The following is a 27488-nucleotide window of genomic DNA, read 5'->3' as shown; positions in this document are numbered from 1 at the left end:
TGCCTCCTTCTTTTCATCAGTCAGTGAAGGTCGCTGATGCTGTGAGCTGAGTTTGCATATTAAATCTAAAAATTAAAGAAACAACATACTGGGTCAGGTGGAAGTTGCTGCTGGTTCTGGTGGTTTCCTGTTGCAGGTGCTGCTCCTTGCGAGCCGCTGTTAGTGGTCGTAGGTCTTGCCGGCACCTCTCGTGGTTTGTTTTTGTCCACTGCAAGAAAACGGCGACCCCTTAGCTTGTGGGAAGTAGGTACAACATTCAGCATGGTGTCCACACACACCCAACAGACACACTCAGGCCATTAAAGCGTAGAAGGCACCAAGGCAGGGTCACAACACAAAACTACAAACACTCACACATCCTCTGAATTAAAAAAAACCTTAAATAAATGTGTGTAAAAGAACACCGAAAACAGAGAAATATAACAATACCATAACAATACCAAAACATAGAAAACAGAAAAAGCACACACACATTCACATTCACTCTCATCTAGTAAATGAGAATACGCCCTGCTGAATTTTCTAGGCTGAGACAGATGCATTATGGGATTGTGTAGGAACGATGGCCAGTCTGTCTGTGTATGATGGATCCTGAGTGTGCATTAAGGAGCTCGATTCCAGAGACAAATCAATTAGAGTCTCTCCCTCTCTTGTGTCTCACTCTGTCTTTTACATTGTAAATAATTCAATATAAACTGTGTTAGGATGTCAGGCAGGTTTTCTGTGCAGAATTGAAATCATTTTGCCCATAACGCAGTGCAATCTGTACTATCATAACTGCTTTCAGCTCGTGGATTTTTTCAGTCAACAGAATCATCAGCTGGAACTGACACCTATCACATGGTCAGTATTCCATGTCATGGTTCAAATCTACATCAAGAAAATTAATCATAAACAAGCTGTGTTTCAACTTCACTTATCTGCAGTGTTGGGAAAGTTCACTTTCATCATGAACTTGTTTAAAATTCAGTTCACAAATTTTAAAAGGGACTAGAACTGCAAGCAGGTATGAACGGGGGCCAAGCCCCCCCACGCGACTCGGACCCCACGCACTGCAGAGCTCACGGAAGCTGGCCCTAAAGGATGACAGGATCAGGGCAAAAGTGAGGACACAGGACACGTCTGAGCCGTGATATTCACTGTAACGGGAAGTGCGCTGGAAGTGCAAAAGGCTTAATGTGTGACGATTTGGAATTGTTGTACTAAGCCACGCCCACATTGACCAGTAACGACCATAGTGCTGGGCGGTATGACCAAAAATGTATATCACTGTATTTTTCAAAATTCTACTGGTTTCACGGAATATGACGGTATTTTTTTCTATGCATAATCAGGTGTTCACAGTATTTCTACTGGTTGAGAGATAGAAAAGGCTGCACTCTGCCGCCCTGTCTATCTAAAAGGGAGGTTTAATATTCCTTCTCTCCCAAAAAGCCTCCACTGGGGTAGGCATAAACATGTGACGTGACGTGAAGCACTAAGTTGGGCATGAACAGTGACGTACAACATATGCATCGGAAGAAATGTGGCGACACTTGACAGATGTACTTATAGACCCATGGCCCATATTCTCACCTCCTCAGTCAAACACACACTGATGTTAAACCCCCGCTATTAAAGGAAGCGTGCAGTGGAGCGCCATCGCGTCCTAGTGGGGGGCTTTTAATTTGAAAGAAGCGACCTGACAATTACCCTCACCACGCCTCACAGTCGCACCATGCCTGTTTAGAAGCACAACACTGAAAATGGTCCGGTCTGAAACAGTGTTGCACGGTGCAGCGTAGCGTTCCATACATTGTGTAATCAAATTCACCGCTATGGCAGTATATTAAAAATTGATATTATAACGAAAATATACACCGGTATTCGGTGTGAACCAGTATACTGCCCAGCACTAAATGACCACCTTCAAGGTAGCCATTCAAGAGATATGAACTTCCCATTTTTTAGCACCCCCTAGTGGCCAAAATTCACCAAATTCGGCTCGTCCCTTCCCAGTGTCATGGCAACCAAGGAGCTCAAATTTGGTGTTAATAGCATTTAGTTTGACCGAGATATCAAACAGTTTACATTTTTATAGCTAGCTACAGAAACTTGTTTGTTAATAATTTGCGCATTTTTTGACCTAGAAAAAATCTTTTGACAACCTCAGGTCCAGCTGAAGAGTGTACATGCCAAGTTTCACGCAGATGAGACAAAATCCCAAGGAGGAGTTCGAAAAAGGAGGTTTTGCATATGTGGCAATTTAGCGAACGAAATGTAGAGCAGAAGTGGGCATGTCCTATGTCAGAAAACCCAGCTGTATTCAGGGAACATATGGATATAAAATTTGTGTATGTGTTATTCAAAATGTGGAAGTTACAGGCAAAAACGTGATTGAATCCATTATAGCACCATCTAGTGGAGTACTTTTGCAATTTTTGGTATGGAAGAACTGTGTCCTATTCTGTATGTACCATTCATACTTTTACTGTGCAGTAAAACATGATGCTACACGGATGTTAGCAACACAGCACTAATTTTAGCAGTACGGTTACTGAACATGAATCATCTCTTCTGCCCTGAGTGACTGACGCCGCCCGCACGCAGGCTGCGTCGTTCGCTGAAGATTCACGAGTGAGTGGTGGCACTTCCACTCCTGGCTGGCATGCTCGCGGCTGAGCTCAACTGAATTGAGAAAGGAACGAACCAGTTCATGAAGTGATTCCGTTCAGCTCATTCACTCAAAAGATTTGTTCGTTCGAACGACACGTTCGCGACCGACACAACACTAATTCACAAACTTCTCATCCAGTGTCCTTTTTATATACAACAGCCAGATTGGGTGTTTTTCCCTCTACATATTAAGGCATGTTTACAGTGTGTCTGAGCCGGATTTCGCCTTGAAGGCTCGATGGAAATCTGGCACTCTCTTGAAGGTAGTTAAAATGTGAGAGAGCGGCGTTGACAAATGTGAGAATTAACGCGTTCATCATAACGTTCTTCAGGCAGAAATACCACGTTTAGTTCACGTTCGCCCACAATATGAACGAGAATGCAGGCACAACACTGCTTATCTGTATTTATTGATACTCCTCTTTCTATGTATTCAGACCCTCCACATTGTGTTAAAATTCTCTGCACCCACATAATACGCATTATTACATCAATAACAAGTGTAAACACTTGGGAACTCAAACAGGTCAGAACTTCTTCAGTCAGCGCTGATGCTCAGGCCTTGTCAACTAGGCCTAGTGGCTGTTGTGATTTCATTCAAGTTACTGCCACCTACTGGCAGCCCCCAAGAGACACATGCTGCTCTGCATCAGTCTGATGAAGCAGAGCTAGTATGAACAGAGCATGGGGTGAGCAAAAAGAAAGGCCAAAAGATAGTGGCGGACATACTACATTGTACATCAACCTGCTGCTGCAGACTTCATTCATTCAGATTCATGATAGCAACCCACAATTTGCTTATCACACTGTGGACGATACAACTGTGGGTTCAACACAGCGGGAATGTCTGTTTACCCTGATGAATATTCAGAACTGATGCATATTTATGACATCAACAACTGCATTATCAGAACAGAATGCTCTGATCATTAATTCAGTGTGTGTCAAATGTAGGAGAACAGGAGGTGGAAATCATGGTTGATGTGTGTGAAACATACAAAAAAATGGAAAGACCATTTCCTGAAGTACTTGTTTAAAATCATGAACAAAATCCATATAAAACTGATGGAATGATAGAACTAAATGCTGCTTGTGCTGCATGCAAGTGTTCTTCACTTATTTGTTCTTGTAAAGTTGCAAATTAAAGGGATGCTACATAATGAATGAACTACTCTTGAAAAGTGAATTACAGTTTAGTGACCGTAATCAAACATGAATGTCAACTAGAGCAAACAATTACTCGAGTAACTCAAATAATTCGATGACAAAACATGGTTGAAGCAAAATCTCTGCCTCGGGGCTTCGTTTAATTCCTATCACCCGCTTTACGTGGCCTGCTTAGCTCAGGGATCATTTTTCCAAAGGACTGTTATTGCGGACACAAACCGGTATGTTCAGAATTGAGTTGGTGCGATGCCGGAGAGCCAAGAAGCTGTCTGAAAAAGACAGAAAATGTCAAAAGTTTCACACTTTAAAAAGAAGATAATAAAGTGTCGACTGCAATGAACTGGCGTACCACAACAGCACGTCAACAATGATTCAACATCTGAACCGAAAGCATCCAGTTGTTAGCGCCAGCTCACTAAGCGTCGTTGACACAAGCTAACACAAACATTGATGTTAGCTAATCTAACGTAGCCTACCATCGCAGAACAAATGGTATTTGTAGAGGCTGTAGCCTGATGTTGGTATGACTAGACACACACACACACACACACACACACACACACACACACACACACACACACACACACACACACACACACTTATCTGGTCTCTCTCACTCTCCATGACACACATGTGCACACATAAAAAAAAAAACACACACCCTTACTAGCGGTGTTAGGAATAGTTGGTATAAATACCTGTATGTTTTTTTCAGGAATAACAAAACAATTGCTTAGTTGATTTGACAGGCCTCTCATTTTCGTTATGCATTATTTGGTATTGTTGTGGGGCAAGTAACCATATTTAGTCACTTCCATACACATTCAAATTGCCCTCCCCCTGCCTCCATGAGGTTTTCTCTCAGCCAATCAGGGGGGATCAAACTATCTGACAGATATCATGGCATCTGACCAATCAACAGTGGCCTAGAGCACCTCAAACACAGCTATCTTGCAGAAATCACAAATATTGCTTTTTTGAACCTGGCTCCTCCCACAGCTATGGCAATAGCTTAATGTTTGGCTGAAAACTAAAGGCACCATACTTGATCATATGCCCTGTTCACCTAAGACTAGCATGAGTGGCACAAGTGTCCATTTTTAGACATATGCCTTATGGATTAGTGATGTGCGATTCATTTACGAATCATTCAAACTCGAGATTCTTTTTACTGACTTGGGAGTTATGAATCATTGTCTCTCGTCAATTTGGGATTTAGCTCATCCCTGCTGAAAATGTTTATAATCTATTGTCGTTGGTAATTTCAACCACTAGGTGGCGCTATAATTAAGGAAAGTGCGTTTTGGATTGTAACTCCCATATACTTTGTGGCACATTCAAAAATCTTATATGGATGCGTTCAGTGAATTGTGCTGAATCTTGCGATATAGGCCACGCCCATTTCTGCCAACTGTTTTTTTTTAGGGTACCAAATGTCGTAAACCTACTTTTTCGAACTCATACAAAGCAATTTCACCGATTGCCACAAAACCTTGCACACAGCATCTGTGGATTCCCCTGACAAAAAGTTATTATAAGAATTTTGATAATTGAAACAGTACTCAAGTTATTAAATAACAACTTCCTGTACAATTTGCTCAAAACAGGAAGTCTTGCATATCTCCACATTGGTGTGTCCGAATGACATGAAACTCAGGTTACTACCTCCCCATGAGCCCCTGAAGCTCTGTGCAAAATCTTGGCCGAGGACCACTCGGTGGCGCTCTTTACAGTGAAGGATTTTACATCTCCACATCGGTAGCTCAGATTAACATGAAATTTGGTACAATTATGGCCAACGCCATCCTGACGATAGTTGATGAAGGGTGTTACCAGGGGACTCTATAGCGCCCCCCTGGAATATTCAAGCCCCGCTTCCTACATGCACATACATGAATGTCATTCGATATGCACATGTATCATGACCAGACGTGCAGAAAACATCATGGTGCCACACTGTCTCTCCAACAGGAAGTCAGCTATTTTAATTCAAAATTCGCATTTCACCCCCATTTTGATACATTTCCATGTCTTTTACTTTTTTTTTTCTTTTACTAATTCAGTCAGTATGATCCTCAGACCTTGAAGATGAAAAGTTATCAAAAGTATCCGCCTACTTCAAACATGGTGGGTGTCATTGTCCGATCCATTTTCATGTTTCGTCCATAAAGCATGAAGTCCTAATAGCTTCAACATACAATTTCCCATGAACAACAAATTCATCACACATGTATATGATGTTGCCCTGAATACCTCCATGCATCAATACTGTGTCATATTGATAGCGCCACCTACTGGACACAGGAATTCAGACAAACATCATCCTATTTACATGACATTTATGGGTTTTCTGTCCATACCATACACTACAACATGATATGCAACTAGAAGGTCTGCACACCCTCCGACAGCGCCGCTGCCTGATGCCTGTGGACTGCAAATCAATCAAAACATAACTGACCACAAATTTGTTTGAGGGATTTTCATCTGTAGTCCATTTTGTATTTATGTAGATTGCAGGGAGTTCTTCTGACTTCAGCGCACATTATTTAACACCGGCAGGAGCAGCCCACCAAATCATAAAGGAACTTCCTCATTCCTATCTGGACCAAATTTCACATGTTTAGTAAGATTCCAGCCCTGAAAACATAGGCCAATATACAGTCATAGTCACAGTGCCACATATTGGACACTGGAAATGACATTTAACCCCTTCCTGCACTGTCCGAAACACAGACAGTTAACAGATGCTTACTCAATAATTGGGAAATGGGGCTGGGTACTCGGCACGCCCCGACGGCTGCATGCCCTGACGTGTGGACTGCGAGTGCCTGTTCATCACTGCTTGCAGCTTTAATTTTGTGTTTATGATTTGTTTAATTTTTCTCTGATCAATTATACATTTTGTTTCACATATTATTTATTCATTTACTTCTTATTTGGCAATATTTTGACTGTTACTATTCTAACAAGTGGGCTTGTTGTTGGCTCAAAATATGGTTCCTGAATGTTAAGTGTATGTGTATCTGTTGAATATGTGTTTTTCTTGTATGACAGTCAAGCCAGCATCAGTACTTCAAGACAGATGTCTCTAAATTAATGTTCCTTGAAGTTTGTGTGTGTTTTTCTCACATTTTTTTTTCTAATTCGCTCTCTGTAATTTTTTTTTTTACCGTAGACAAGCAAGTGCTCATATATGGTAGCTTCACTGACTTTGATTTGCAATGCAAAGGTGAAAAATATTGATAACATTATATTTTAAAAAATGTCCTGTAACATCCCCCATTAGCTTTCTATGGTTCAAATTTTGAATTTCCAAAAATTTTAATGAGTGCCCTATAAAGGGTTTTAATAATGCCAAAATATTTTTATTAGATTACTCGATTAATTGATGGGATACTTGAATACTCGATTCTAAAAGTATTCGATAGCTGCAGCCATAATGTCAACCAATGCAAATTCAACTGAAAGCATGAATACAGGCTGTTGAAATCAAAAGCATGGTTGACATTCAGGAAAGACGATCAAATACTATTTCCATTTCATTTTATTCCATTTCAAATCATTGCTTAAAATTAATTAATTAGCTACAAGAGAGCTGCTTCTGAGACTACACATCTCATTTATCGTGTTTGTCTGGTTGATGTGTGTGATGGGCTGTGTGAGTGCTGGTGATGATGGTTTGTACCTGAAGTCTGCCAGGCAGTCATGCAGAGCTGCTGCACCCAGACTGAGAGAGAAACAACACTGTTAGCATTCATCATGTTAAACAAGAAACAACCCCTGCTGTGTCATGAGAAGCTCCTTCAGTACACAGTAAAATGACAGACATAACGTATGATAACATATATCTTTTGTAAGAAGGCTGCATGATAAACCCTGGCTGTATCTTCAGCATTTGACTCCTTCAAAGCAGGCACGTTTCATCCGTTTCAGTGATTGTGATATTGAGTTATAAGGAAAAGGCTGGGATATTTTCAAAGTCTCATACAGTATGTTCGTTGTGCAGTGTGCTAGAGTTGTTCTGTATCGATATGTATCACTATCATGTCAGCCATCTTATTTGTACATTTCTCATGAACACTCAGCAGGACTGTCTGATGTGCATTTTATCAGAGCATCAGTGACCAGTGAGGACAAACCAGTGAGGGACTTGAGTCAGGGAGAGGAGGAATGATGAAGGTCAGGTGTAGGAGGAGCGGGGGCTTTGTGTCGACTCATTATAAAACAACAGAAAATGTGTTGTGTCTTCTCTCTAAAGTAGTTGAACTATGTTCAAACAGGCGCCAAATGATGTGACTCTGGCACTGAAAAAAGCTGACGGAGCTTCCTGAGTGAGCTTCTTCACGGTGAGGTGTTCATCTGCCTGATTGTTATGTTCAGTAATGAGGAGGACACCTTATGATAGTCGAGCCAGCTGCAGGTAACATCAGGGCTTAATAAGCTTAAGAAATGTCATGGGCGCATCTTTAATAAGACCCCTCATTAACACAGACTCATACCTCCACAAACAGAGAAAACTGTGAGCTTACTGTATTCGAGATTCAAGATTCAAGAGGGTTTGTTATTCCAGCCATATACACGATACACAGTGTAATGAAATAACGTTTCCCAAGAAGCCTCGGTGCAAACAAACACCAGCAACATAGAACAACAACAATACCAACATTCTACATGTAACTGCTAAGTATAGTGCAAAAATAAAGTGAGTATATTGTTATTATTATTAATATTTACATGAGGTGCAACAGTGCACCAGACAAATACAGAAACAGTGAAGGTAGGACAGCATGGCTACATCATGCTGGTCAAATTAAACATCACCTCCTCAGAGACAGATTAGCACTGGATTACTGTGTCTATGTGTTGGCAGGAAAAAAAAAGCACGCCAGCAAAGCAGAAAGCAGGGACAGATCAGCACACATACACTACAGGGTTGAGCGGCCTAATCCTCTTAATCTGCTGCACTCAGATTTTCCAAATAGACAGAACAGAATCTAATTCCTGTTTTTGAAGAGGGAGATTCCAACAGAGGCTCTATTTGGGTGGGTGATTTGAACATGAATCTGATTTGAACTTTGACTTTGCAGGGTTGGACCTTTCCCAGAGCTTAAATTGTCATTCCATAATGAAGTGTAGGAACCAACTGGAATACTTCAAACTAAACAGATTAAATGCTCAGCACGTGTAACATGCAGATGCTTTGAAGGACAGTGTATGTGGATCTGTGCCCTCTGGTGGTCTGGTTAAAAAATTATGACACATTCACTCCAACACAAGGACTGTAATCTCATCAATTTTGAGATCAGATGCACAATTAAAGATTAAACTCAGCACCACCAACAACATAGATACCTCTCACATCATTTAGTATTTATGTTTGGAAGTGCAGGCCGAGGGGCTGCGACAGAGGGAGGCCTCAACGCTGTTCTGCAGCAATACAGCATAACTGATGTCTAACAGCTGTCAACAAACAGGATGATTGATTTAGGAGGTTGACGAGAGAATCTTTTCTTGCACCAATCATGTATACACTAACGGGCACAGCTTGAAGAACATACAGCTGATGATCAACCATCAGATACGATCATTGATTCATATGGTCCGTACACTGGAGGTTCAGCTCCCACGTGACTGTTGCCATGGACACACGTGTGTAGAGCATGCTCACAATGTCCAGTATGATCTGTTTACATGAAAACTAGACCATCAACCAGATGGCAACAGCTATTTTTATCAAACGGCCATGTTATCCAGCCTGAAGCCAGCTGGATGTTTTTATGCTAGGCCCACATGTGTCAGATAAACTCAACCGTGTGAGAATACAGCAGAAATAGGAAAAGCTCACGAGAGGCACTGACCGTGGTCAAGATGACAGATATACATGACTTTCCACCAGAAGAATCGTTCGTGTTATTGGTTCGTTCATTCGTTCAGTCGCGTTTCATGTACAACATCGTTTAGCGGTGAATCATGTCATGCACAGTTCTCAGCTCCTCGTTCTCAAACGATTATACTGACAGTCAACATAACACTGTAGTTCAAGGCAAATACATAGCTGCATCTTCATGATTATGTGTACTTTTAGACAACACAACAGTGGATAATGTGTATATTCATCTTGACATTAAATTGACACTGAAGGTAAGCCAAGGGTGACTGACTGAACAAGTATAATGAGCTGCGAACAAAATAAAATGTTTCTTTTTCCATGGAATCAGTTGCTGTGCTTTCATGTTTCTCATTGGCTAAAATTTGACGACAGACTCAGCATACGGTTGGCTGGATCTCAGTCCTCTTCACCACTCTGATAACTTAACATTGAACAACACAGCGAGTGGTCTGTGAGAACAAACGAACGAGAAAGAAGTGAAACAGGGAATCAGGTCAGTTCGTTCACGTTAAAGAGTTGTTCCTTCAAACTGATCAAATGAGCCATTTTTACTTTCCACAGAGAAACAAACACAAAAACATGGCAGCAAGTGTACATTCCTAAAAAGGCACTGTCTCGTTAGTAGCTTGGTTTTGTGGCGTCGGACTGCTGCAAAGTTTGTTTGAAGGCTGTTCCGACTAATGACAGTGGACCGACCCATTTATTTCAGCCTCTCAAACAGATGCATGTATCAAACTGGGACACTTGTTTTTCACTACGAGATGTACAGGAGCATGGAAGCCCACAAACACCCACTATAAATCAGCCAACATTAGCAGAATCATTTAATCATTGTGCCCCATATGAGAGGAAAGGGGCCCGGCGGACAGCTTTTACGGATGCAGTCACATTGCACATCACTGAAGATATGGTGCTCATATATACAGTGGAAAAGCCGGAGGTTCATCCACATGCTGAAAATGTTCGACCCAGGTTTGTATCGAAGCCACAACGGGGCATAATGTCTAAATCCAGAGGAAGCAGACTCAAAAGGCTCGTCTTCCTGGACAAAAATGTGTCAAACAGACAGCAAGCACACACCTCATGTCCTGTACATCTACCAACATGTCATGTTTACTATGCAGCATGCAGATGTTTCATTCAGTTTACATATCCTCAGGGATATAAAATACTTTTGTAAACAAAAGGCACCTTTTACAAAATAAAGCAATACCAATATGGAAACTGTTTTTTGTGCATCCTGAAATACGTTAGCAAAGAGTAATCTGTTTTCTTTGTCTTAATTTCTTTTCAGTTTTATAACTCTCTTAGGAAACACACTAATATGCATTTTATTTTTGGCCACACTTTAGAGATTGCCATCAAATTGACTTGACAGCTGGATACAAGTGCAGCCAGTGGCTCCGAGTGACCTTATGAATGGGTAACACTGCAGTGACGAGAGTCTCACACTCAGTAGGAGACTATAAATCTACAGCTCTACCACAACACAGGAGAGATCTGTGGATGATTATCATCATTTAGATTAGCCAAAACCCTTCGGTGGCAAAACATCCCACCCTAGATCAGACTCTAGATATGTGGACAAAAGATAAAATGTATATGACTGTCCTTGATCTCCACAGAGAAACAGATATTAGCCTAAATCAACTGTAAATCTCTGCTGAGCCGAGCAGACACATCCCCTTATGCATGAAGGAAAAAACTGCATGTTAGATTAAAGCTTGCACGATTGGCCAGCCTCAGTCGAACCACTGTGCAGCATGCACGACCGTCTGTGCTGAGTGTGTGCAGACACGCACACATGACTAAAGCCTGCTCTAACCTACATTTCAGGGTGATGGCAGGCAGCAGCAGGGAAGTGGGTTTGTGGAGCTCAGACTGAAAAAACACACTGCAGCCAAACACGTGCTGCTCAGCTCAGATGGGCCAGCAGGGATACATACAGAACAGCAGACAGAGGAACATCATGCTGCCTGTGTGGCTCAGCTGGATATTTACTGAAGAACAACAAGTATTCTTATGAGTAAAATTGGAAACATTCTGTCTGCAGAATATGAGCTGAATTGTAGATAATTTGCTGCTGCACATGAAAAAGCATGCAGACCATTGATTTAAATGGGTCAAAACGATTTTTCAAAGACAATGAAGGATATAGTGAGTCATTTAGCCAAGACATATGAAAGAAATGAATGGTTCAGAGTAAGCCCAGTGACCTCATGATCCTGGCAGAGACACAAGAAAACTCATGTGAAACTGCTCAAGTCAGACTGGAGGAATCTGCCAGTCTGACTTCTTTGTAAACAAGTCAAAGGCATAAAAAGTTCAATTCTCTGGTGTTTAGTGGATTATCTCAGCTCTGAACTCAACATTTTGTATTCTGTTGGGACTGAATCACACTTAGAACAGCTGTCACACTTACAACAGCTAATTGATCGCTGACTTAGGTTGTGGAGATATGTGACTTATTAAAATGTATTTATAAGGTGCATTATGTAGTTTAGGAAAAAAATCAGCCAATGTAAATCTTTCTAACATTTCTTCAACAAAACTACAGAATGCTCCTTTAATATTAGATCTAGAGTTGAACTTTGTGGTACAACCTATCCAATGTTTCTGCTGTGCTTATTCTATGTTCTGTGCTGCTTTCCTAGGATCTTTGATATGTATTAACTCAGGCTGTCATTTTCTTTAGTCTGTGGCAAAACAGATTAATTAATGTGAGTGAACTAAAGCAGCTTTATTGATGTCATCACATATTGTTGTAGCTCACTGACTTATTTTGCGTTCAGCTAAGACTACAGATCCAACACAGCATGAAAGTTTGTTTCCTGTTAGCATGGCAGGCTGATCTCAAACAGAGTTATTCACAATGACATCTGTCAATTTTTTGTTCCCTCGTCACTGTAAAACAACAGATGTATAGTGGAACACACTAGTATCATGCTTAATGCTGCACCGCCTTTAGAAAACGTATAAACAGCATGAACAGTGAGGATGGACTCCTTCAACAAATACAGAGCAGCCTTTGAATGGTTGAAGAAGTGAACGCCAGAATTGTCTTTGGCTATTTCTGGTTTGTGTATGTGTATGAGTCACGTGGTTGGTGCTCCTTAGGCGTGGCCATCACAGCTAAAAGGAACCCGCAGTCATTGCTATTCATCCGCTCAGGCACATGAGTAGAAAGCGCACACAGGCACACACACACACACACACACACACACACACACACACACACACACACACACACACACACACACACACACACACACACACACACACAGACACAGAGTAGTTTTAAGACAACTGATGGCCCTATTTTAAGCCATACATCCATAATGACTGTGCTAACTGGAATGCATAATACCAAAAGCCCTCAGAGTGGGGAAGAGACGGAGGCAACAATGGCTGCCAATGCCATACAGGAAAACAGGAGGAGCCGAGGGAGGAGGAGGTGTGAGCGGGTGAGGTGGCCTTTAAAGCTGATCTAGAGTCAGACTTGCCATCTCTGGACTAAAGACTAATCAAAAAAAAAAAAGGAAAAAAAATAGAAAGAAAATGGCCAAGAAGCAGAACCTTACTCCTTATTCAAAGGTAGCCCTACCCATCAGATGAGTGAGGGGAGAGATTGTAAGGACAGAAGAGGGAAAATGGAAATAGCTAATTGGTGGACAATAAACATTAAATCTGTTTTTATTGTGGTTTAGTAAATAGATACACAGGGCTCAACCAGGGCACACCTGCTTGTGATGCTACACTCATTGAAAATCACGGATACTTTCTAATCACAAAGGGACAACTAGTACAGCTCAAATAAAAAACACTGTGCTCTCAGGGGTTTCTGAGTAGTCTTGAACACAATTCGCTCCTTCACTAGGGTGTGGCAGAATCCCACTTAAACCCCACCTAGCCACGTGTCACTATGGTGGATGAAGAAAGGGGCTGGATATCAGCTTAAGGCCTGCAAGGAGGATTTGCCAGCACTTTAAAAACACTGGATGGATGAATGGATGGATGGATGGATGGATGGATAGGAGGACTGATTGATAGGAGGACTGATTGATGGATGGATGGAGAGGAGGACATGGATGGACAGACAGACAGGCGGGTTTGGGTGAAACTGAAAAATCACAAGATCTCTAGCAGCTATTGAGGATGGGTCACAGATGGTTTAAATGTCTGTGACACGCTGCAGTGATTGACCTGTGGGCCTGAAACGTGTGTTGACAGATGAGTGGAGAGACAGTGGTGTTAAAATGATGAAATGATTGCTGGTTGGATAATAGGAAGACACAGAGGACAGTATCATATCCAGACCTGCATGGAAGACCACAGTGTTCTTCCTGCATCCCGACAGTAGCTGAAGGTTTCGGAAAAGTCCTTTGGCTGTCAGTTTCACATGGAAGTTGGACAGCGAGAGTCTGGGAGACCATAACATTGTCTCTGCTGGTAATCCAATAGTCTTCAGGACTTGGTGTTACCCTGACAAACTGTCTTTTTGTAAGGACTTTAACTCTTAGCACTCTCTCAGATCCTCCAGACTCTCAAGACTCCTGGGCTGACCCAGTTTTTTCTTCTTGCAATTCACTTCCACAGTACTCCCTGTGTGATCAGTTCACTGTTGGCATCTATTTCAGAAGATTATTTCCTTGTATTGATGACGATCCCACAGTATTCTTAGAGGAATGATTAGACAAACACAGTAGTTTCTTCTAACTGAAGTCTTAACTGTCTAGTGAGTGAAAATGATCCTTTGATCCCAGAAGTGAAAATGATTCCACAGGAAAAAGGAGAGAGATTTAGAGGATGGTGCTGCTGGAATTTCTTCCTCACATCTCATGAAAACCGCATCGAGATCAGAAAAAGACAAAAACAGGATTTGGAATTAAAAAGGCAAACCTTTAGAAGCTTTAAAGGAAACAAATATGAGAAACGGGGGTCCATTCAGCCTTCAGCTGCCCTTCATCGATTCAAAGCCACAGTGTCCACTACAGCACAAAAAAATAAACTTGAAGTGGAACGGAATTCTGTCGCCCAGCAAACAGAAGTGAAGAAAATGGCGCCAAAATTAGCTGCATGCTCCACCATCGTCCAGGTGGTAGTGAATCATCCAGCTGTAAAGATGGAGAGGGAGACGACCGAGGTAGTACTCGTAGTACCGTATGTGTGTGTGTGTGTGAGGGAGGAGAGAAAATCCTCCACACTGCTGATGATTAGTAGTCCGTCTCTGCTCTACACACAAACACACAGCGATCTGTCCCTCTGATGCACAGCTCTCATTTACACACAAACACACACACACACACACACACACACACAGGGACAAAGACAGGCATCTACACAATCCCTCTATTTCACTGCCGTTTCCAAAGCTCCTTGAACCCTGTATACACACACACACACACACACACTCTCTCGCTCAGAGGGAGAGATGCTGCAGGGGACGAGGGGGAGGGGGACTGGGCGGGATTTGAATAATCTGCACTCACTCTCTCCCTCCCTTATTATTTTTTGAAGACTCTCGTCCTCCGTCTCCTTTGAATGAGAGAGAGTGTCAAAGATGAATCACAGCAAGGTTACATGTGATCAAAGCGCCACCATGACCAAGAAACAGAGAGCACAGAGTGGGAGGAGCCTCACACACACCATCTCTCAGCGGCAGGTGCAACATTAAAGCCATTCAGCCACACAGACGCCTTGAGAGAAGAGATGTCTTTGTTTAACACCCACACGCCACACACACACACACACACACACACACACGCATGAACATAGGCACACACACAATACAGCAGGCAGCTTAGCCGTTCAACTTTAAACAAAATAGTTGAGTTAAAAAAGTTCCGGTTGTGACTGAAGTTTATCAGAGCCTGCTGCAGAGGGACGGTACTGAATGTGTGCGCTGTAACATACTGAGCACATGTATGTTTCATTTTCTTGTTTGCTGTTCATCTCCCCATATTGACTGTAATTAACGGGTAATTTTTTAGATCTTTTTCCAAATATTGACAATGTGTACAACCTTGATTACAGAGAAGTAAGATGGTGTGTAAAATAAAATGATTGCACTCATTAACAAAAAAAACTGTGACTACAGTGTTACAAAGTGTTCCTGAGCCCAGGTAGTAATAATAAGGTCAGACTTATTGAAAAGCTGTTATTTTGTTGGTTGTAGCTATCTGGACCTGATGAACTGGTAAATCTGTCTGTACTTAAGTTGATATCAAAGACAGCGTGAAATAATATTTTACAGATGAAACATTGTGCAAGAATTCTCTTAAGAGGAAGAAGTCAAAGTGGACACTTGATCCAGTATGAAGAGCACAAGAACACTTGGCGAGAGCTTCCTCTGCTTCCTCCTACAAGATGTTAAAATAACAGCTGATCATTGTCACTTAGCCATCCAAAGATTCTATTCAAATATTAACTGATTATCTATAGTATATGTACACACTACACTCTGAATGTGCTCATTTCAAACATTTCTCAGAACTATGACCACTTTTCAGTGGTCACTCAGGCAAATAAGTTAGAGAAAGCTGGTGTTTAAATACTCAGCTACATGCTTTTCCTTACTACAGTGTTTTTAATGGAGGCTAATATATTTTTACATACACAAGAAAATACAAATCTGATGCCTTCAACAATTAAGACTGAGCTATGACACATAAATAGTCCCTGGAGAGCACAAGTCAGTTGGCCAAAATAACCAGAGCCATGTGTGTGTATGTATGTGTCTGTCAGAACCAATAAAGGCCATGTTCAATAGAAGCATTAAGAGCTATAGAAAGCCACTGGGTGTTTTAAAATCCCACACTGCAAACCACTGTCGCCTGAGGGCTGCTGTGGTGTGTGTGAATGAGAGGGAGAGAGGTGTAGGAATCAAATGTGTGGGGCTCATGAAGCAGAGGCTGCCTGCCATCACCGGGGTGACAGCATGTCTGTGAGTAGCAGCTCCTCAAAGGACCTACAGAGACTTCAAGGACTGGCCACAGAGGGGAGCCAGCCAGGCGCCCGGGCCCAGACCAGAGTCACCACATAGGGGGAGGCTGGCTTCACAGGCCCGCATGGAAGAAACCACCAGCACTAAACAGAGGAAGGCCAAAAGTAAAATAGCACCAGCGTGAATACACCATCTGTGCATCATTATTGTCATGTCTAAAGTTGCTTTACAGGGAGCTTTTGTATGATGTAACATCAAAAGTGTGAAACATTGGTTGTTTACTGCACATCACATCACATATGCGTGCGCAGCTGAACGGTCAACATATTACCAACAAATTAGATATAACAGTCAACAAATTACCAACATGGCAGACTGCACTGCACTAACTGAGTTAAAATCACAGTCAGCCCAAACTACTCGAGGTCCTCCTGTTATACCAGTCCAATGCAAACAGGGCTTTAGTCCCACACAGGGTCTGGACTGATGGAAGTCCACCACGGGACAGGCATTAAGGTGTTTGAGCAAATACCTCAGTAATTATGCAAAGTATTTTGCTCTAATCAAGTCTGCATTATTGATCACTTATATCAGGCAGGTTGATTGCCTATTTATTAAATAACTGTTCCACAAATTCATCTATGACAAATACATCACCTGAACGGATTCAAATGAGGCACACATCAGATTGAACACCAGCATTTCAGAAGCTTTTACTCACATGGAAACACTCAGTTGTGATTAAAGTTTATTTAGCGGCACAAAATCCAGGCTATGGGAATCTAAATACTCCTCACACTGGCTTAAAAGAGCTACATCATCATGTATAATGTATACAATCACTGCTAATACCACAGTTGACATTTTGAAGTCAAATCATCCTTGTTTGGCACATTGTGATGCTCGGCTACAAAGCTTCAGAATGCCAAATGAAACAGGTTAACAGCTTCAAGTGCTTTTGTTTCAGTTTTGTTTAAGATGCAGCCATACATGTCAAAACACACACACACACACACACAGTAGCTCTGATACTGCTGGATGTTTGCCACCAGAGCCTTTTCCAAGAATTCAGGCATTAATGTGGTTTCAAGATGCTGACACACCTGCAGCCGTTTACACACAAACATCTCTGCCTGCCAACATAAGTACACAAGCAGGTAATTGTCACACACACGTACACACCCCCACACACAGCCTCTCTCACACACTCACCTGTGCTGTTCAGTTGACTGAGTCTTGCTGAACTGCTTCTTTGCAAGGGATATTGGGATACCTGCTTGGCCAGTTGATTAGCTGTCTTTGCTGCTGTTTGATTGGCTGCTGCTGTCTTGGCTGTGCTATGGTTGGTGACTGTGGGTGTCTTCAGACCTGTGGAGAGAACACAGGAGAAATCAGAGCCCATCGCAGATCTTCTCCAGAGTGCCTCCTTTCCTGTTGCAGTTAAGCTACAACTGTTCAAACAAATTGATGCTGTGCTCAGTTTCCAATCTCTCCTGAGAGGTGCTGAGTTTCAGCATTAAACAACACAGAGGATTTTAGGTTAGAGAGAAAAGAGCAGGACCAGGGAGTTGTGTTTTGAATTTTTATTATTCCATTGTCCTTCTCTTATTCACTGATCCTCATTCAGTATTTTACCAGCCCTCCTACACAGTTACCAAAAAAATTACACATCAACAGAAACCATTGATTACCGAGGTATGTACGCAAAGCACATACAGCTCTGTTTAATGCAGTAAAAAGCACAGACAAAAACATCCATCCTCAATTAAAATGTACATATTTTTTGTAAATGCATCTATAAAAATACCATGAAATATGCTGGAAAGGAGTTTAATATTACAATTCGGCAGAACAGTTTTGGCTGAGCTGTTTATTCTTGGAGGGGACAGCTGATAAAATGGAGTTTAAATCTGCCAAAATAGAGATTTGACTGTTCCCATGTTTCTACTGCTGTTTCTGTTTTGAATTAACCTTTTCAAGATAAACTACAGTCTTGTTGCATCAAACCCGACCAACATGACAGAGAGTAAATTCTTCTGACACATTCATGTGGAAAAAAGAGGACCTTTTTCAGTCATGGGGTTCTGTAATGAAGAGGAAAGACTATAGTGACCCAGTTAGCCCCAAATCATTACAGACACGCTGTAACACAAGACAATGTCTGTCATGCCCTGAAAAACCCTCTGATTCTCACTGAACACACTCATAGCTTTCAGTGCTGATGATTGAGCTGCTAATTAGACTAAAAATCAGACCACTCAGGTGATAATCATGACCAACGACATTTGCCTTTTTGGTTTGGTTAAAAAGTCAATAAGATAAACACTGGAGCTAGCCTCCAAACATAGAAATTGGAATCTTACCACTACTTGAAAACTTAAGAATATGTTATCTATAAATTTGCTGTGATGGTTTTGGGTCACTCCCCCCGACACACACTCTCACTCAAAACACACCTGTAGCAGTGGTCCTGGCCTGCAGTGACAGAGCTCTGCTCCTCATTGCAGGATGCTTTGGAGCAGCAGTGACACCACTGTTAGTACTGGTGACAGCATGACTTGTAGGAGTTACAGTGTTGGAGATGAAGGACTTTGCTGAGCTTGGGCTGCCCGCAGGAAGTGTGCATTGAATGGGTCGCTCATCTGCCTTGTTCCCTTCTGGTGCTGGAGCTCCTAGAGATGGTGGAGGAAAGGAGATACAGGAAGTAATCAAAATACAGACAATGCGTCACCATGCCATTGAAGAAGAACAGAGCTTTGAGTAAGAGTTCATAGTGTCAACTACTTCTGAATGTAAGGCACTGTTGAATAATGATTACTATCTGACAGACTGGGTTAGAAGTTGTGAAGTTTGTGGAGTTGAACCAACAGCACAGGTAGTGTGTTTCACTTGCACATATGCAGGAAAATTCTATTAAGTCAGTGTGTTCTGTTTTTATTTTATTTTTTAAACCATTTCCATAATTAAAAATGAAATAAAGGTCAAGGACAACAGGGAGAGCTGTGCTTAATCTTCTTCTTTCTTTTTTTTTTTTACCTTTTCACTACAAGAGGGAATCAGCACCCTGCATACAAGTTATTCAGGTATTACCTGAGTCAATCGGTTGTGTCTTATTTGTACATATCATAAAATAAAACAGGTATTGAGTGAGTGCCGCTAGATGTATCTGTATGTCAATATAGAACATAGAAACTGTATTTTCAGATGAGACTGGTAGACCAGATCTGAGTTTGACTGAAAGATTAACACTGGTGGATTCCTGATTTCCATACCTACAGTCTTCTGTAATGCCCTTAGAGTCTCAACCTTCACTTTCAATAGACAGATCACAGACAGACATACCAGGTGATACTAATGAGTCATAACTAAATTGCATTTCTAACATGACAGACAACATAAAACCAACTGTGTGGAGGTGAACCACACTGATGCTCAGCTCTGACACCACTAGATAAAGAAGCTACATATTACCATGGGAACTGGGAATATGAAATGTGATTTGGTTACCATAACAGCACAGTGATGCATAACTATTACCGTTACTGTGGGAGTTGGAAAAACTGTAGTGCTGTTAACTGAAGGTCCAGTTTTCACAACATTCCATTACAGAAGGAAAAGTCAATAATTCTATGAGACTCCAAGTACCTTTTTTTCTGACCACATGATGAAAATGCATAGAGATCTGCTACTAGACTGCCACTTTGAGCGACAAATAAGTACCTAGGACTGGCTCCAACAGTGTGACTGCACTTCCTTTGAGAAGGGAAAAATTATACAGAGCTGAAAAATGTTAGATGTAATAAGCATGGCATTTATATCTTTTTAACAGCTTTATTCAGCTCATAACTACTGAACACAGCAACTACCATTCTTGCATGAGCACCCAGAACAAAGAAAACAGCGCAGTGCCTTCAGGGTCAAAGGGTGAACTCATTTACCGTAAAGTACAGAGCAGAGGGGAAATAGATGTTAACAAAAAAGACCCAATCCAAATATTTCAAAACATATTGTGAACGGTAAAACAACCTGTCAGCTGCCTTAATGTTGTTGACTGTTTGACTGTATATCAAAAATGATTAGGATGAAGCCATGATATGCCAGCACCTGATTTTGAGCCACAGACACATGTAGATGTGTAACACACTCAAGCAGGTTATGTACACATCTTTAAACTAAGCATCTAGTAGTAGCACTCACCGTCTCTCTCACATACACACTGTATCATGACAGGTGTTTATTTTGGTGTGATTTCCCCATCACTGCTGACTTACATACAGTATAATATACAGTCTTTTCCTTTCTGTGTGTGTGTGTGTGTGTGTGTGTGTGTGTGTGTGTGTGTGTGTGTTTGTGAGTAACACACATTGCTCCTCCTCACCTTTGTTCATGGCTCCATTGTTCTCGTTGCTTCCCAGGGACGTGGAACTGAGGCTTGTGGGTAACCCCTTAACAGGAAGTTTTGATGCGGCGGATGTGGGTTGTCCGACCAACCCTGATGCTGGCTGCTGACTGGCTACTGGTTTGGAGTTGAAGATTGCAGGACCCTGGGAAGCTGAGGCTCGCTCAGATGTGGTGCGTAGTTTGGGGATACCTGAGAGAGAGAGAGAACATGCATGATAAACTTTAAAGTCTAGGAAGTTGCCAGCTGTAACCAAACCAGCAATGTTGCATAGGCTGTGTGACATGCCTGGAAACAATAAAGCTATTGCGGTCCCCCTGCATGTCTCTATTACATGCACTACATGTAGCATATGTGCATGCTACTCATGTTTGTGTGTTTAATCTCTCTCTACTACTCTGGTTCTGTTAACTGATTAACAGTTTATTAGCAGCCAGATTTTTAAAACTGTTGGATCACTAATCATTCAGAACATTTTATAGTGTAATAATTAACTATTAGATAACAGACCAAACAAGGTTCCTGAGATTCCTGAATCCTTCTCTAACATCCAACCAGCATTCTTCAATAAGAAAATTTAAGAGCCCGGTCCTGTAGCCAACATCCCATTGCCAGACCTCATTGTATTCAGCAGAAGCTGCACCTGAGTATGAATGACTGGAGAAAGTTAGCCTAACCCAAGAAGTTGATGCTTCTTCCACTATAACATGGTCAGTCTACCATGCATACCAAAGGAGGATCCAGGGTCTTAATGTCAGCATTGTATCACTGCTTCCTCTCTTCCGAGACCAGGCCCACTCTGTCGCAACAATAAAGCATGTTATGGACAAAGTTACGGATACAGTAGCATTCCTGTCTCCAGGACAAATGCCGTCATGGCTGCTGACCAGCCACTATATGCTGTTGCAAAGCATATCCAATGGCACTGGCCAGACTAACCCAATACGGAGAAGACAAATATGTGATCATGTTTGGAGGTCTACATATTAAAATGACAGCATTTAAATCTATTGGAACGCTACTCAAAGACAGTGGATGGACTAGTGCCCTCGTTGAGGTTGGGGTAGCCTCACCTGGTACAGCAGAATCATTTCTTTCAGCATCAAGTGTAACTAGAACATGGTACGCACATCAGATAACAGTATGCGGTCTGTACGAGTTCATGAAAGATGCCTACAATGTGTACAGGGAAGAGAAGAGACACCTGACAACACTAACACCACATTTGAAGTGTAGTGCATGGAGCAGAAGAGTCCACAGTTCAAGTTCTGGTTTCTCATTTATAGGATGGAGCTGACCATTCTCATTTTGACCCGATCATTTTGAGAAGGTAACTTCAGACTGCAACGTGAGTCACTGTTTGAACCCAATTCATTCATTCATTCATTTTTACCAACAACAATGTGAATTATGCTCGATGGCTTCTAATACACCTTCGAGACATGATGTGCATTGAGGAGCCACATCCAGAAGTGGCTGCAGATTTCCACTAGGGAAACTTTGTAGTACATAAGTCCGACAGAGCTTTCTCTGCAGTGGCAATTGATCAGGCTCATGAATGGCTCAATGCAGTAATCAAAGGCGATGGGGGAGCAGTCAGGCTGACAGAGAACCCATCAGCATGGATGTTAGTGGGTCCAGAGGTGAGCTGTCTAGTTGCGAACTATGAAGCTGTGTCGGGAGCTAAAGATGTGAAGAAAGGTAATCATCACCATGAACAGAGGCTGCTCAAAAAGGATTTTTTGAGAGAGTGAAACGACTCACATCAGTATGCAGGAAATGGGTAACCCTGTCATGGAAGAATCAGATGATCTGCTTGTGTTGGACACGAAAGACATTGTTGATGCCAGTTCAGCTGAGCTGATAGGAGTACATCACCAACAAGGCAAAGAACAGTTCAAGTCTTTCATGACAGATCTACAGAGCCTTAACAGACCATGCTCTTTCTACAAGCCTTTTAAGAGGAATATGGTAACTTTCTTCAAGCACAAGCCAGTTGTCAGTGGAACAAACTCCAAGATGAAGGAACTTAAGGATGACTGCCAACTTTTCTCCTGACTCTTAATCTTTTGCCAGAACAGGCAGTGTGATTTACAAGAGTTCTTCATGCATATGAACCAATCAGCTCCCACGTCTCTCAGTGATGGAGGGAAACTCCACACGTGTACCAGATCACACCTGGCTGATATACTACAAGTGAAAGGGACACTGCCTGAAAAAAAGCCAGAATCAGATGTTTTCATAGGGGATGGATCAGCTATGGTGAATACACTGCCACCACATTCAAGCAAGACGTTTGATGAATATGCAATAAATGACACACTTCCAAGAATAGAGACATAGCCATATGACCAGAGAAAACACATGGTATACTCTTCTTCCATGCATTCAGTGGTTGTAACATTGTGTCATCTTTCCATGGCAAATCATGTATGCCTGGAAAACATGGGACGTGTGATGAGGTCTCAATCACATTTGCAAGACTCAGCAAATGTCCCTCTGCAGTGGAAGACAGTGACCTGCAAGCTTTGGAGAAATTTGTTGTGCTAATGTATGACAGGTCCAGTGATGTCACAAGTGTGAACGAGGCCAGGCTTGATCTCTTTGCCAGAGAGCAAAGACAATATGACTTGATCCCACCCACTCAAACAGCACTAAAAGAGCATGCCAAACATGCTTCTTATGAAGCTGGATAAGTGTGGGGACAGGCATTGAAGCGACATCCACAAATGTCGAGCCCATTCGACTGGGGATGGTTAGAACAGGATGAGGAGTGGGAAGTCTTCTGGACTCCACTTCACCTATTGTGGAGAGTTGTTGGGAGTTGGCCAAATGTGGGTGCACCAAGGCATGTACTGGAAGGTGTAAGTGCTTCACATATGGACTCAGTTGCACATGCCTTATTTGCATGTTTCTTTTGCCAGAATTATTCCCTGTTGTCCTTTGTGTTTTCAGGTGTAGGCCTATGGCTCGGCTTCCCCTTGTCCTAACACCATACAGAAAACAGTTGCCACCTGTTCTCATACTGCATCCAGGTAGAGGGCATCCTAGCATTCAGTATGGTATGTTGGACAGTGTCTGAACACTCTGTCAGAAGCGGGTTGAGCCCTGCAGTTGCCAAACCCAAAGCTGCAGGCGATGAGGGTCGGGATGCACAAATCTGGCCCCCTACTGAGACAGGAGATCCATCCTGTCAGGGAGATGCCACAGTGAGCTGCGGCAGAGCCTGTGTAGCAGAGGAAACCATGCCTTCCCTAGGTAGAAGGGGGAAATCAATAGCAGCGTGTGGCCCTGTTGGAGGACCCTCTGCATATTAGATCAATCAGAGGGATCGGTGGAAAGCTATAAAGAAGAACCTCTGGCCAATTGTGGACGAGAGCATCCTGGCCCAGAGGGATGGCCTCCTCTGTCAAGGAGAACCAGAGGGGGCAATGGGTCAACTCCTCTGTGGCAATTAGATCCACCTCTGCCAAAGACGTCACAGATGTTGAGCACCACCTTTGGTTGAACCGCCACTCCCCCGGTGGAGGCTTGCAATGGGATAGGTAGTCTGCAGCCTTGTACCGTTCCCCTGGCAAATACATCACCCTCGTGCTGGCTAGGCAGGGAGCCGCCCACAACAGGAGGCCCCGGGACACCTGCAACAACCGTGCAGACCTGGTTCCCCCCTGGTGGTTTATGTGAGAGATGGTTGAGACATTGTCTGACCATACTAGCACATGCCTCCCAGGAATGGAAGAAAAAACTGCAGTGCCATGTGCACTGCCTGTAGCTCCAGCACACTGATATGCTCCGAGTGGTCCCATGCAGGCCACAGCACCTGAGCTATCTGGTTCTGCCACACAGTACCCCACCCTGAGATGCATCTGTTGTAACAGTCTCCTGACAGGATGCAATGTAGCCCATGGGCATGCCCTGAAGGAGAAATGACCATGGAGCCGGAGCAAGGAGGCAACACCGTGACACCTTGAGGTTCCTGTGCCGGTGCCACTTGGCATCCAAGTGGAAGCTGTTCAGCCACCTCTGAAGGGGACGTAGTGACAGCAACCCTAAGGGAACCACAGTGGCAGCAGCCGTCAGCTTGCCTAAGAGGCACATATACAGGACATAGCACAAGCAGCGGCCCTCCTGAAAGAGGAGGCGGAGGATGTCATCCACACACTGAGGTGATGGACAGGCCTTCATGGCAATAGCATCCAGAGTCACCCCCTGAAAGAGTGTACTCTGTGAGGGAACCAGGCAGCTCTTTGGGACATTCACTCTGAGACTGAGCTGGGCCACATGCGAGAGGAGAATCGCTGTGTCCCGGGTCACCTGAGGTTGAGATGGCGCACAAACCAGCCAGTCGTCCAGGCAGGATCTTCATGCCCCGCAACTGCAGGGGGGAGAAGGCTGCCGTCACACACCTGGTGAACACCTGAGGAGGAAGAGAGAGGCCGAACGGGAGCACCCTGAACTGGAAATGGTGGCCCTGAAAGGCAAACTGCAGAAATTGTCTGTGGTGTGGTGTTATGGGGACATGAAAGTATGCATCCTTCAGGTCTATTGAAGCAAACCACTCCCCTCTGTCGGGCGGAGTCTGCCATCTTTCTTTGCGACAAGACAGTAAGTCGAATAGAACCCCCTGGGTGGTGACAGGGGGTCTACTGGCTCGATGGCACCCTTGTCCAGGAGGGCGGACATCTCCTGGATGAGGGCATGGGCTTTTGCACCAACAGCTGGCGCACAAATGAATATACTTAGCCTTAATGGAACATGTCTGCTACTTACAAGGGCAACAGCACACACCTATGCTGGGAGTGGGAGTGGGAGTGAGAGCACTGCCGTCACCAGCAAAGGTCAGCTTGCTGTGTAAAAAGAAAAAACAAACGGGCACAACCGCAGGTGCCAGAAAAATACAAACTAAGTAGGCTGAGCGAAAACTCCGGTAAAACTAACAAAAACAAAATAAACACAGCTCAAGATGCATCTGTTACAGAAAGGTAGTAATATACACCTGTAATGGGAGCAGGAGGGCACACACTGCCTTCACCAACACGGGAAAACTACACCGAAAAGTGGGTACAGCCAACAGTGTATCGATTACACAGACAATAGGTCAAGCGGACAACGGTAACCGCTAATACCTGTAAATGATAACACGGATGTTGGGAGAGGGAGTGAGTACAATGCCTTCACCAACCTTATTTAACAACATCTTGAAAAATGGCCGCCATCTTGAAATTTCAAATGTCTCAGACAATTTTGTTGGGCCTTGTGCCTTCATGCACAAACAAAGAGACCAAGAGAGGCCTGTAGTTGAAGCCAGAAGCCTAACTACTAGGACCTCTGCCACAAGGAACTACAAGAACAAAGTACAGGGGAAAGGCCAACCAGGTGTGTAAAACGTGACCAGGTTGACCAGCCCCCAGGACATTCACCTGGCCCCTATTGGCTATGATGTCACTCCCATGTTAAAAGGTCACAGAGAATTCCTGCCCTTCGCAGTCCAGGGGAGCTCTACGTTGTGGTGAGACCCCCGGTTTCACCCAACCGCTTACCATAAGGGTGCAACTTCAAGAAACGTTTTTCACTTTTGCTTGAGCTAATTTCAGTTCCCTCCTTGCTGGACGAGACAGAGACCTTTTTTTGTTTTACTTTTGTTTTTGTTCGGATGTTCGTCATTATTGTTTTGGATTCCTAGTGGAATGCTGCACCACCCAGCCATTTCCCCGCCACCTGCAGAAGGAAGAAATAATCTTCAGAAGGAAGAAAGGACCGCCGAGTCTGATTTATGGTTGCCTGTACTGTGTGCTAACTGTGTTTGCTACGCTCTCTAGGAGCTCATTCAGGCTAGGAGCTCATTCAGCCACTGTCTGAAGGAGAGAAGACTGCTGTGCACGACATGGTCGTTTTATTTGTTTCTTTGTTGTCTGCTAAGTGCCCGCTTAGCTTCTTCCCACTTTTACTAACACACACACACACACACACACACACACACACACACACACATAAACACACACACACACCGAGATACACGTGATCTTATGGGCGATCTGTTCTAAACTTATAGTTAATAACCCCGCTATAACATAAGATGTGTGTCCAGCATATCCCCCTTAAAGACGGACTCCTCTCGGTAGTACGGCTACCTTTGTGGAACTGTGGGTATAATCCTCTACATATAATCCTCAATACAGTCACTGCCGCCATTTTTTATTCTATGTATACGAATCAGTGAATCTGAATTCATCACCTCAGAATCCACGTTCTCACGTGACGCAAAGTCACATGACTACCCAAGCCACATTCGGCCATCTTTGTAGTCTTTATTGGGGACTTCATGCCACACGCAGACACACACACACACACACACACACACACACACACACACACACACACACAAACACCTCTCCACACAGTTACATGTTTGGCTTGCTTTAGTTTTGATG

At 43.1% G+C, this 27488-nt stretch overlaps 1 protein-coding gene across 5 annotated transcripts in view; it reads right to left on the bottom strand.

Moving 5' to 3' along the window:
- Positions 1–27488, bottom strand: part of LOC119016612 (microtubule-associated tumor suppressor 1 homolog) — a 106465-nt gene that overhangs the window by 14683 nt on the left and 64294 nt on the right. For 4 of the 5 annotated variants that reach the window (XM_037092601.1, XM_037092630.1, XM_037092590.1 and 1 more), the window contains 5 exons: positions 21037–21249; positions 19115–19330; positions 17871–18026; positions 7511–7552; positions 90–208 (listed from right to left, as the gene is read on the bottom strand). In XM_037092601.1, coding sequence (XP_036948496.1) covers positions 90–208; positions 7511–7552; positions 17871–18026; positions 19115–19330; positions 21037–21249 — 746 coding nt within the window. The remainder of the gene's footprint in view (positions 1–89; positions 209–7510; positions 7553–17870; positions 18027–19114; positions 19331–21036; positions 21250–27488) is intronic. The other variant, XM_037092621.1, reaches the window with a different exon arrangement.

Source organism: Acanthopagrus latus, chromosome 1 (assembly GCF_904848185.1).
Source record: "Acanthopagrus latus isolate v.2019 chromosome 1, fAcaLat1.1, whole genome shotgun sequence".
Taxonomy (NCBI): Eukaryota; Metazoa; Chordata; class Actinopteri; order Spariformes; family Sparidae; genus Acanthopagrus; species Acanthopagrus latus.
The sequence above is the reverse complement of the archived record's forward strand: the minus strand, read 5'-3'. Positions and strand labels throughout refer to the sequence as shown.